The sequence below is a fragment of the Marmota monax genome, unplaced genomic scaffold (genome assembly GCF_021218885.2).
Source record: "Marmota monax isolate L192 unplaced genomic scaffold, Marmota_monax_Labrador192_F-V1.1 WCK01_AAM20220418_F8-fsc00080, whole genome shotgun sequence".
NCBI lineage: Eukaryota > Metazoa > Chordata > Mammalia > Rodentia > Sciuridae > Marmota > Marmota monax.
In genome coordinates this window covers 1,999,303-2,012,181 of record NW_026694750.1, presented here as the reverse complement: position 1 = coordinate 2,012,181, position 12,879 = coordinate 1,999,303, and the positions used below count along the sequence as shown (strand labels likewise).

At 37.3% G+C, this 12,879-nt stretch overlaps 1 protein-coding gene across 9 annotated transcripts in view; it reads left to right on the top strand.

Moving 5' to 3' along the window:
- Positions 1–12,879, top strand: part of Kif1b (kinesin family member 1B) — a 148,738-nt gene that overhangs the window by 8,272 nt on the left and 127,587 nt on the right. For all 9 annotated transcript variants that reach the window (XM_046424841.2, XM_046424839.2, XM_046424837.2 and 6 more), the window contains exon 2: positions 11,542–11,723. In XM_046424841.2, the coding sequence (XP_046280797.1) occupies positions 11,618–11,723 (106 nt within the window). In that variant the 5' untranslated portion in view covers positions 11,542–11,617. The remainder of the gene's footprint in view (positions 1–11,541; positions 11,724–12,879) is intronic.

Below are 12,879 nucleotides of genomic sequence, written 5' to 3'. Positions count from 1 at the left end.
CAGTTTATTATATGGCCAGATTAACACCTTTTTATACACAGAAATGTCTAACCTGCATACTTGTCCAGATAGTGAGTTACTTCCCCAAATTGTAGTTGTAAAGGTGTAGTGAGGAGCAGATTTCAGAAAGAAAGTAATCTTGACTAATACTAAACTTGAATTAACCTTTGACTGAAACTTACCATTTCTACCCCATAGCTGAAGTAAATTCAGTCTTTGCCTGGACAATTACAAATGAAATTAATTGTTTTTTGGTGCACTTCTTGGTTTATGAGAATAAAATCATGTCACTAGTAAAAAGGAAGGTAATTATTTCTTAATAGCAGTGGCAGGAAGACAATGTCTGATGAATCTAAGCGTTGTCATTGATTTTGCCCATAGAAGACTGTGTCAGTGGCATGTTGGGATTTGGGTGTGGTAGAGTCTCAGTGGATCTGCCCCCCACCCCCCAAAAAAAAGTAAAAGGTAACCAGATATAAAAACTAGTTAACTTCCTAGAAAGGGTCTAGTACTAAAGTAACCAGATTTTAGAACTAGTTAACTTCCTAGAAAGGGTCTAATACTAAATGTCCAAACTTTGGACTTGACCCCACCTGAAAAATTTAAAAAGAAGTGGGGTGCAGTGGTGTACTCACATAAACCCAGCTACTCAGGAGGCTGAGGCAGGAAGGAGGAGGATCCTAAGTTTGAGTCTAACCTAGGCAATTTAGCAGGACCTGCAAGAACTGTAGATTACTTGCCTAACATACATGAAGCCCTAGGTGCAATCTCTCATACCACCAACACATCCCCTCTCCCCCCCAAAAGGGAAAGAATAAATTTTATTTAGAATAGCTTATTTTACTCCATGGGCCATAAGCGCTGTTGTTTTTTGATGCACTTCTTGGTTTATGAGAATAAAATCATATCACTAGTAAAAAGGAAGATAATTATTTCTTAATAGCAGTGGCAGGAAGACAATGTCTGATAAATCTAAAAATTATATTATTTTAGATGGTGGTTGAAACAATTGGGGAGCCTGTGTAGTTGCATTGGAGACTGGAAATCTGATCTTTTAGGAGACCATTTCCGTGCAGTCTGATTCTTGGCATTGAGTTAGATTAGAAAGAAGCTTTCCTAATATGACCTGTATCAGTGTGGCCCATGGCTGATTTTTATTCTAGACTCAAAGATCATGAGTAGACGAGTATTTCATATACATACACAAATTCTTACATATTTTGAGATAATTTGTTCATTATCGTCTTGGTCATTGGTACCATATTTGGTCCTAAAATCTTCTTGGTCTTCAGAGAAAGTATTAGATGGAGAAAAGCAAAGACATTATAAAAAAGGATTTTTTTCACAGCATCTTTTTTTTTAATATTTAATTTTTAGTTGTAGATGGACACAACACCTTTATTTTATTTTTATGTGGTGCTAAGGATTGAACCCGGCACCCCAAGCATGCGAGGCAAGTGCTCCACTTCTGAGCCACAACCCCAGTCCCATAGAATCTTTAAAAAAAAAAAAAAAAAAAAATTTTTTTTTTTAGTTGTTGACTGGACCTTTATTTTGCTGAGAATTGAACCCAGTGCCTCACACTGAGGATCGAACCCAGGGCCTTGCACGTGCAAGTTGAGTGCTCTACCGCTGAGCCATAACCCCAGCCCTTAATAGGGATTCTTTAGCTATAGAAATTTATTAATTTTTTTTTGTGGTGCCACAGATAGAACCCACGTTCTCAAACATGCTACGCAAACTCTCTACTACTTGAGCTGCATACCCAGCCTTCCCTTTTTAATTAAATTTAATATTGAGAGAGGATCTCATCAGATTTTCCAGGCTGGTCTCAAACTTGTCATTATCTTTCCTCAGTCTCTCAGTATCTGGGATAATAGTTGTGCACTACCATGCCTGACCAGAAATCTACTTTTGATATCTATTCATTCTTTATTTATTCCTTAAATGCAGTTCAACTTGGCATGGCAGTATACCCATGTAATCCTAGCAACTCAGGAGGCTGAGGTAGGAGGATCACAAGTTCCAGGACCCAGGCTGGCAACTTCTAACCCTAACCCTAACCCTAACTATCCCCAAATCAAAACTTAAAAAGAAAATTCGGGGAGGGGAGTGGCTGGGTTGGAATGTAACCCAGTGGTAAAGTGCCCTAGGGTTTAATCTCCAGTACCAAAACAAACAAAAGAACTGGGGATGTAGCTTAGTAGTAAAGCACCTCTAGGTTCAAAACCCAATATAAATAAATAAATAAGGACTGGGGATGTAACTCAGTGGTAAAGACTCCTGGGTTTAATTCCCAGTACACCCCCATGAAATTCAGTGGAAAAGATTATTTTTTAAATAGATTGCTTGTTGATGTAAATTTGTTACTGTGTAGTGTATTTAAAAGACTGCATTTAAAAAAAAAACACCTATATTCTAATAAGCATGGGGTAAATAAACAATCTATGTATGAGTGTTGAATTAACTAACCACAACATAGGGCAGAATGAAGTCAGTAAAAAAATGAATCAATAAAGCAGTTTTAAGGAACAAAGTAAAAGGAGGTATGACTTTCAACTCAGAAAGGTAGATATTAAGGAATGTATGGTTTAATGCTTCCCACTCCATGGTGACATTTTGACCTCGTCTTTGAAAGATGTGGACTGTGTAAAGTTTGAGAAGGGAGATTGGGTTTCCAACTAACCAAATGTATGATGTAGAAAGAGGGTGGCTGGTAGAGAAAGGCACTTAAAACTGGGCAGTAAAAGCTGAGACCAGGTAAGTAGGTTGAGTTGTGGGGGCCTTGGAATATTTAGGTTATGCTCTGAGGCCATGGAAACCAGTTAGAGATTTTTTTTTTTTTTTAAATATTTATTTATTTAAGTTCTCGGCAGACACAACATCTTTGTATGTGGTGCTGAGGATTGAACCCGGGCCGCACGCATGCCAGGCGAGCGTGCTACCGCTTGAGCCACATCCCCAGCCCAGCAGTTAGAGATTTTTAAGGAGAGGCAATGACGTGAACTAATCTGTTTTAGGAATATAATCCTGGCAGTTTGGAAATGGATATTACAAAAACAAACCAAAAAAACCAACCCCAAACAAACAAACAAAAACCAAAACAAAACAAAAAACAAAATCCAAAAACCAAAAATAGTATTATTGCATTATTGTTTATTCACTTTGCTAGAAGATCAATTTGTCCTCTCAGAGTCCCTAATAATCCCATGGTACCTCTGAGAGCAAGTGAAAGTTCTGTAAGATCAAAATTAAGTAATTAGGCAAAAATTAATTGAGAAGTTTTCAAATGAATTAGACCAAAAAGTTTTATTGCCCCTTTAATGTTAGTGAATGCTTCTGGAATTTTTGCTCCATTCCACTTTCCTAATGCTTCTAATTATGTGTCATAAGGAAGAAAAGCTGGTGAGAGGAATAGTCTAGAACTGAGGCTGTGTAAGTGATTTAGAGTATGTGTTGTTACCTTTCCTGCCTGCCTTTCTTTATTGGCTCTTGAAAGCTTGAAAAATATATTTTATGTGAATTATTAAGAAGGGTTGTTCTCAAGTTGGACATGGTGGTCCCTGCCTGTAATCCCTCTAATCTCATCAGCTCTGGAGGCTAAGGCAGGAGGATTGCAAGTTCAAAGCCAAACTCAGCAATGTAGTGAGGCCCTAAGCAATTTAGGGAAGCCTAGGGAGCCCCTGTTTCAAAATAAGAAATAAAAAAGGGCTGGGGTTTTGACAATGGTTAAGTACTCCTGGGTTCAATTCCTGGTACCAAAAACCAACCAACCAAATTAATTAATTAAAGAAGTGTGTGTGTGTGTGTGTGTGTGTGTGTGTGTGTGTTTTGGTAGTAGGGATTGAGCCCAGGATGCTCTATCACTGAGCTGCATTCCCAGTCCCTCCCCTCTTTATTTTTAATTTTGAGCAAGATCTTGCTAAGTTGCTGAGGCTGGCTTCAAATTTGCATCAGCCTCCTGATCCTCTTGCCTCAATCCTCTTGCCTCAGCCTCCTGAGTTGCCATCACCTCTGACTTCTGAAACATTTTTTTTTTTTTTTTTTGTACTGGGGATTGAACCCAGGGGTACACAACTGAGCTACATCCTCAGCCTTTTTTTTTTTTTTTTTTGAGACACTAAGTTACAACCTCATTAATATGCTGAGGCTGGCTTTGAACTTGAGCTCCTCCTGCCTCAGCCTCCCAAATTGCTGGGATTACATGTGTTCTCCACTTCCTGTAACTTCTTAAAAATACTCTGTTATTATTGTTTCTCATTGGACTTTCAACTCCATTTAAGATTTATATAACAAGTTCTTTTTCTTTCTTTCTTTTCTTTTTTTTTTTTTTTGAGGAGCAAGGAGTTTCAAAACTATTTTGGCAGACATCTATTATTAAAAGTGATACTGTTTATAGTATTAGGGAAGTAACAAAGTAACTTTTTTTTTCTTTTTGTACCAGGGATTGAACTCAAGGGTCACATCCCCAGCCCTTTTTTATATTTTATTTAGAGACAGGGTCTCATTGAGTTGCTTAGGCCCTTGCTAAGTTGCTGAGGGCTGGCTTTGAATTCATGATCCTCCTGCCTCAGCCTCCCAAGTTGCTTGGATTACAGACATGAGCCATCAAGCCTGGTTATTAACTCTTTTTTTTTTTTTTTTTTTTTTTTTTAAAATAACATTTTTTTGGAAAGAATTTTAATATTTATTTACTTAGTTTTCGGCGGACACAACATCTTTGTTTGTATGTGGTGCTGGGGATCGAACCCGGGCCGCACACATGCCAGGCAAGTGCGCTACCGCTTGAGCCACATCCCCAGCCCCTATTAACTCTTTTTATAATACACACAACCATAGTTTCCAATTACTGTGCAGACACTTTTTAAAAATATTTTTATTAATTTTTGATGGACCCTTATTTTATTTACTTATTTACATGTGGTGCTGAGAATCCCACCCAGTGCCTCACACTAGGCAAGTGTGAGCCACAACTGAGCCACACTGAGCCACAACCCTAGCCCTACTGTGCAGACTTTTAACTCACAGCCTAACTTGTGCCAGTTTGTAATCCCAGGTAATTGGGAGACTGAGGCAGAAGGATCTCAAGTTTGAGGCTACCCTGGGCAATTTAGCAAGACTGTGTTTCAAAATAAAAAATTAAAAGGTCTGAGGGTTTAGCTCAGTGGTAGAGTTCCCCCTGATTCAATTCCCAGTACCAGAAAACAACAACAAAAACAAAACAGTAGCATCAACAACAATAACAACAAAAACCTCACTGGTGAAGATGATTAGTTTTACTGAGAGAGTTAAAAAAATGGTGGTCTGGGATTGTGTCTCAGCCTCAGAGCATTTGCCTAGCATGTGCGAGGCATTGGGTTTGATCCTCAGCACCACATAATTTAAAAAAATAAATAAATAAATAAAATAAAGGTATTTAAAAACAATGGGAAAAATATGTATTTAGATTCATTTAAACATTAGTCTATTGATACATAGTAACCAGGAATTCAACAATAAAATTGCTATCTCCAGCACCTTGTGTTTTAGAGGATTAGAAATTTAAGATTGTGTTCTTGTTTTCAGGGAATTTAAAATCTATAGCAGGAACAAAAATAATTTATTCTGCCTGGGGTAAGGTCAAAGAATTGAAAAGTTGGATTCATTCATTCGTTTGTTTGTTTATTTAGTTTTTCAGCACTAGGGATTAAACTCGGGGACTTTATATGCTAGGCAAGTATTCTACCACTAAGCAGTATCCCCAGCTCTTTATAAAGTATTAGAAGAAACAGTTGCTTTTAGTTCAGGAATGTGTAAAGGTCTTGAAAGAATAAATTGGAGTTTGGAAAGAACAGGAGAAGAGGAAGGCATTGTGGGAGAATATTACAGATTAGGCAGAGAACACTTGAACCAAATCATCAGTCTTAACTTCACTTATAAGGCACAGAGGCAAGAAAACACAAGATGATTCTGAAGCTCTCTGGTGGGGGATGGTTAGGGAATGTGGGTGGAAGGCTGTGTTTTGTGGTCCTGCAAAAATAGTTTGTTTATGTTTCAGAACAATTTAAAGCTAGTGTGGGGAGTTCTGCCATTGAGTGTAGGGAAAATCAAGATTTTTAAGTGGACAGTGACAGGAATAGACCTGTATTTCAGAGAGACAAATCTAGCAGTATTGTGTAGATGGAACAGATAAAAATGGGAATGTTGTGTAGTATGAATGGGGTAGAAGGAAGAAAGAGATAAAGCTGCTTAAGAAGGCCTTGGAGGGGCTCAGTGGTACAGCACCTGCCTAGCATGTGCCAGGACCCCATGTCTATTCCACAGCACCACCACATAAATAAATAAATAAATAAATAAATAAATAAATAGGCAGGCCTTAGAAAGTATTGAAGGCCTAATGGGTATGTTGATAGAAAAGAAAGAGAAGTGGGAACAGAATGGTGGGAACATTAAAAGAAGTAGAAAAGAGGTAAAAGAGGGCTGGGGATATATAGCTCAGTTGGTAGAGTGCTTGTCTTGCATGCATAGGTCTTGGGTTCAATCCCCAGCAAACCCCCCAACACACACACACAAAAAAAAAAAAAAAAAAGAAAGAAAAGAAAAAGGAAAAGAGGTAAAAGATCTGGTAGTGTTTGGAGGAGAGATATTTTACTGATAAGATAGCTAGATAGAGGAATCAAGCAGTCTCCTGAAAACATGAATTGTATAAGGACTTTGATATTGGAAATGTTAGTATTTTGGTTCATAGTTACAAATGCATACTACCTTATACCTTATATCAGAAGCACAGTAAAAAGAGGATTTAGCCAGGGCTGTCTTGTTTGTTAAGTCAGAAGTATTCAACACTCCAGTGGGCCCTGGGTAGAACACACATACACATACATAAATTAATTTAAATACCTATAGTATTTAATAACTGTTGGCTCTTTGGCAATCTTGCTTTTTCTATTCCTGATTATTTTTTAAATTTTTAAAATTTTTTTGGTACTGGGGATTGATCCTAGGGTGCTTTACCACTGAGCCATGTTGCCAGCCCTTTGAGGCAGGGCCTCCCTCACTAAATGGCTTAGGACCTCGCTAAATTGCTGAGGCTGGCTTTGAACTTGGAATGCTCCTACCTCAGCCTCCTGAGCAGCTGGGATTATAGGCGGCACCACTGCATCGGGCTTTTCTATTCCTGATTATTTTTTAAAATTAGTTTCTATAGATTTTCTTGACTGAAAAAAATATTTGCATATGGTTGATAATGCAAGCTTCTTTTATAACGCTTCCTCCCAAGTTATGCTGTTTATTGGATTAAACAGGGCATCTTGGTCTGTAGATTTTCCCACATTTTGAATTTGGCTGATTGTATCTTTGGCACCTCATCTGAATTGCCTCTTTGCTCCCTATATATCTGGTGAACTGATAGTTAGATCTAAGATTTCATTCTGTTATAACTTCATTTTTTATTTTATGTATATTTTATATTTTGCTAGTTTTCAGAATATTGAGATTTTTCTTTATTATTTTTTTCTTTATTTTATTCACTTACTTATATGTGGTGCTGAGACTCAAACCCAGTGCCTCATACATGCTAGGCAAGTGCTCTACCACTGATTCACAACTCTAGCCCTGTTACAGTTTCTTTCTAAGGGAGTGGGGCAAGGAGGGAATGGGGCAAGAATACTTCCTAGGTGGTGCTGTGTATTTCTGTGTAGTCCATCAAGAGGGGCTATATGACCTTGGTGTCCTACTTCTAGTGGTGTTGAGACTGATCAACTGAGTGGGACATGGTGGTGCATGTCTTGTAATTCCAGCTATTCAGGAGATTGAGTCAGAAGGATTGCAAGTTTGAGGGTCAGTCTGGGAAAATCAGTGAGACACTGTCTCAAAATTTTAAAAGGCCTGGGGATGTAGCTCAGTGGTAGAGCACTTCCTAGCATGCATGAAGCCCTGGGTTCAATCCCTAGCATAGGTGAATGCACATTATATACACAAAACTGATCATTTGGTTTGAGTATTCTCAGCTTCTCCCACCAACCATCCTTACATGCAATGCATTTTAACAGCCAGTGGTATTGTGTCAGAAAGCCTTTATATCAGTAGTGATATTCTAGGTAATATCTTTTCCATTTATTAGCTAGAATTTTTCTGTAAAGAACCTACCCTTGGGCCAGGGTTGAGGGTCAGTGGTAGAGCACTAGCACGTGTGAGGCACTGGGTTCGATCCCTGGCGCCACATACAATAAACAAACAAAATAAAGATATTGTGTCCATCTATAACTGCAAAAATATTAAAGCAAGCAAGCAAGCTTTTAAAAATAAATAGATAAAATAAATTTTAAAAAAAGGTATTAAAAATAAAAAACCTACCCTCACTGACTATTATAGTTTATCCTGGGATATTTTATATTTTGCTAGTTTTTCAAAATATTGAGATTTTTCTTTATTATTTTTTTTCTTTGGTGGTTCAAAGGGTCAAACCCAGGACCTCATGCATGCTACATAGCCCATACCCCAGTCGATAATTTGAGATTTTCTAAAGTGTCATTATAAACTCATAACTTCATGTATTTGATGTTTTCCTTGCAGTTTCTTCTTCTTCTTTCAATGCTTTAATTATCCGGTTTGGTCAGTGAGAGCTCCTTTAGGCTGGCACCCCTGTCCTTTGGACATGATCCATTCATCTTTGATAGGATCTTGCTCTTGGGCACACAAAATGTTCTAGGATTTCCTTGAAATTTCTTGCCCAGACTTGAAATTTTCAAGGAGTGCAAGTTCAAGGAGATTTTTTTAAGAAATAAAATTTTCACCTTAAGAAGCTATTAAAAATACAGGTGTAGTGGTGCATGCCTGTAATTCCAGTGGCTTGAAAGGCTGAGGCAGGAGGATCACAAGTTCAAAGCCAGCCTTAGCAACTTAGGGAGACCCTTTCTCAAAATTAAAAATTAAAAAAATGGGTTGAAAATGTGGCTCATTGGTTAAGTCCTACTGGGTTCAATCTGTGATACCAAAAATAAAAGGAATAGTGCAAGATAGAATGCAGTTATGTAAAACGATAGCAGTGTCTCACAGTGTGTTCCAGTGTTTGAAGTGTAAGAACCATTGATTGATTCCTAGAATGTTTGGGTTAGGTATTTTGGAAGAGATGAGACTGGGTGAGAGAGAGAGAGAGAAAAAAAAAAAAAAGAGAGAGAAAACCGGTATGCCCATTGTTGGGCAGAAATAGGAGGTGTTTGTGGGATAGTGAAGGAGCTTGGCTAGAACAGAGTATCTTCACTTTGGTCTTGATTTTGGAAGCACAGGGGAATATGAGAATGTTCTCACAATTGAGAGCGACAGGGAGAGTCATACTTTAGAAAGGTTGATCTTCTAACATGGTTTAGCAGTAGTTTAAAGCAGTGGTTTTTGTGTAGGGATCTACAACATAATCTTTGAAAGATAAACCAAAGCAAAAACCCTAATGTCAGGATCCCATCTTTAAAGTTTTGTATTAGATAAGCAACTTGTATTAGATTTGCTTCCAGAGACAATTTGTGTTTACTTTTATAAATAGATTAAGCAGTAGCATCTTTTTAAATCTAGTTTTTCCCCTTTTAATTCATGGAGGAGGGAGTCTAGGCTCATTTGCTTTTCAAAAGACTGCTGTGTGATTTTGTTTTGTGTAACTCTGTTTGATTCTATTGAGTCAAAGACTAAAATTCAAAGAAGAGTTCATCTGTTTCAAGTATTCTAGACATGTGGTAGTGAGTCCATGGATTAGGGAGGGGAAGGCAATGAGGAGAAGAGGTAGGAGGGACCACAACAACGCAAATTTCTGTCTGAAAAGTTTTCCTATGGTTTGTCATGAATAATGTCAATACTAATACAAGGATTCTAAGAGAAGAAAACAAAGATGACCCCAGAACTTAAATAATGGGGCCTGGGAGAATGATGTTGGCAGAAATGGGAAGATTGAAAAATTATTAGTTTGGGAAAGAAGATATGGACATGATGAAAGTTGAGATGATGGTTATATATTAAAGGAAACTCTAGGAGGTTGAAATGTGTTTGATATCATGTTTTATTAGAATGCATCATCTTTTTGGCATGGTACTTAACTGGTGAATACAAGATATACTATATCAATTGGAGGGTATAATAATTCCCAAAGTTTTCATTTGATAAATGCAATCACAAAAATATTTGATATGTTAAATAAAGTACTATTAGTTCCATATAAAGTGAAATGAAAAACAGATTGGAAAAAACATTGCAACATATATAAAAATATTAGTATTAAAAATATTGTGATCATTTAAAGCAAAACCAAAAATCAGCAAATAGACAAAGACTCAAACAGATGATTCCCACAGCTCTGTAATCCAGTTCATTAATTTATTTGTTCAACAAACACTGAGCTCTTCAAACAGGTACTGTTCTAACTGCTAGCACATAGGACAGGAGATCTCTGAATACTTTGGTATGGCCTGAGAGATGGACATTGATACTACTGCTAGGAGAATTAGTGCACTGAGGTAGAGAGTGACTCGGGTTTTATTTTTTGCCTTTTCCTGGGGAAAACATTGGTAGTGTTGTGCCACTGAAGGTTAGTATTTCTAAACTGTTTAATTATGTGGAAAAAAATTAGTCAGATTTAAATACTGGTTGGGTTCCCTGATAATTGGACTCATAAATACTTTTCTTTTTTAACTTTTCCCTTTTCATTTTATTCGTGAATATTAATAGAGTAATGAATAGAGTGTAGAATTCTTCCTGACTAGAGAGAGAGAGAGAGAGGTTGCTTCTTGTGGAGATTACATACTTTTTTTTTTTTTCACTGAAGAGTGTTGATGTTGTTCTGTTGGGATGGGAATTATTCCTCAGAAAATATTAATATATATTTTTTTCTGGCTTCTTTTAGTAGTGAAATGTAGTGATTTCACTACATTCTGCCATGAGTCCCTGGCACATCTGAAGTGTAGGACCTGAGTCTGTGGGAATCTTCTCTGCTTATTGTGTAGAGTGCTCCTGCAGGTCAAATGGGATGCATGCCAAGGAACTTCCAAGTTAATTACTACATAGGGGTAATTAAAGGAGCCAGCACAAACTTATCTCTGTCCTTTGCTGTTTAATTACACATGGTATAACCAAATGGTTCAAACTGTAATTAAAAGTATAAAATTCAATACATTTCTTTAAAGAAAGGAAATAGGGGGTTTGCAGACGGGAAGTTAGCTGTTCAAGGAACTCTTTTAACAAATAAACATTGTAAATTTTTCATTTACCTTTGAAGATTGATCCAGAAATACAGAAAGCAAGATAGATGCCTGTTTTTTTTGTTTTTGTTTTTGTTGTTGTTGTTTTAGAGTTTTAAAAGTTTAGGGACTTTTTTTTTTTAGATATGAGAAGGAGATAATAGAGTAGGAAACCAAATTTCTTTCTTCGATATTTGATAATTTACTACTAGCTATATGACTTGTCGGGGGAGAAAGGGAATGAGATTTCTAGAAGTGAAAATAAGTAGAACTCTTAGGCTTCAGTTTGCTTGTGTTTCCTTTAATTTTGACTATCTTGTATGGAACCTTTTTCTTTTTAAAGGAAACTTGAACATAACTTCAAAAGAAGATTTGATACTTTATTTCTGGACTGCATATACATTACAAAGGCCATCAGAATGTCGGGAGCCTCAGTGAAGGTTGCTGTCCGTGTGAGGCCCTTCAATTCTCGAGAGACCAGCAAGGAGTCCAAGTGCATCATTCAGATGCAAGGCAACTCGACCAGTGAGTGCATATTCTCAGTTCTGTATCTCACCTTCTTCACCTCCCTCCCTGCCCTTCTTTCTGTGATCAGAATAAATGAACATTTGTATGTTAACACTTTGAACTTTGCCATTCTGAATGATCCATTCATTGCTTCCTCCTCTGAGATATTTGCTGCAGTACTTAAATGTGGACTGTGTATTTTGCTCTTTATAATTGGAAACCATGAATAAATGAACTGATTTAGCTATTATTAATGCCTTCTAAGTAGTTGACATCTTAATGACAGTAAAGATGTAAGCAGAGATTTTATTAAATCATGACATAAAATAGCTATGAAAGTCCCGAGAGAGAGAGAGAGAGTGAGAGAGAGAGAATTTTTTAATATTTATTTTTCAGTTCTCGGTGGATACAACATCTTTGTATGTGGTGCTGAGGATTGAACCCGGGCCGCATGCATGCCAGGCGAGCGTGCTATTGCTTGAGCCACATCCCCAGCCCTTCTTTCTCTATTTTAAATAGCATTTGAACTTGCCAAGATGGTCTTAAAATTTATCTTCCTAAATGGGCGTGTAATCTCAGCAGCTAGAGAGCCTTAGACCAGAGGATCATGAATTCAAAGCCATCCTCAGCAACTTATCAAGGATCTAAGCAACTCAGTGAGACCCTTTCTCTAAATAAAATATAAAAAAGGGCTGGGGATGTGGCTCAGTGGTTGAGTGCCCCTGAGTTTAGTCTCTGGTAACAAAAAAAAAAGTTTCTGAGATTGGCTTCAAACTTGCAATCCTCCTGCTTCAGCCTCCAGAGTCGCTGGGTCATGGGCATATGCCACTGTGCTTGGCCTTCTTCAGTAACGTTTAAATAAGGTTAAACATATTTATTTCCACAAACATTTATAAAGAAATTTTTAAAAAGGGGGCAGGTAGGCTGGGGATATGGCTCAGTGGTAAAGCAGTCCTTGGTTTAATCCCTGCTACCAAAAAAAAAAAAAGAAAAAAGAAAGAAAGAATGTAATGTGACTTGGGTCTGTGGGCAAAAAATTTTTTATTTAAAATACAGGCAGGCTCTTCTATCTTTAAATCTATAATTTTTGCAATAGAGAAGAATCATTGATCTTTCAGACAAAATTCTAAAGTAACCATTTTGACCTCATCTGTCTGCTGTTGGTCAATATTTG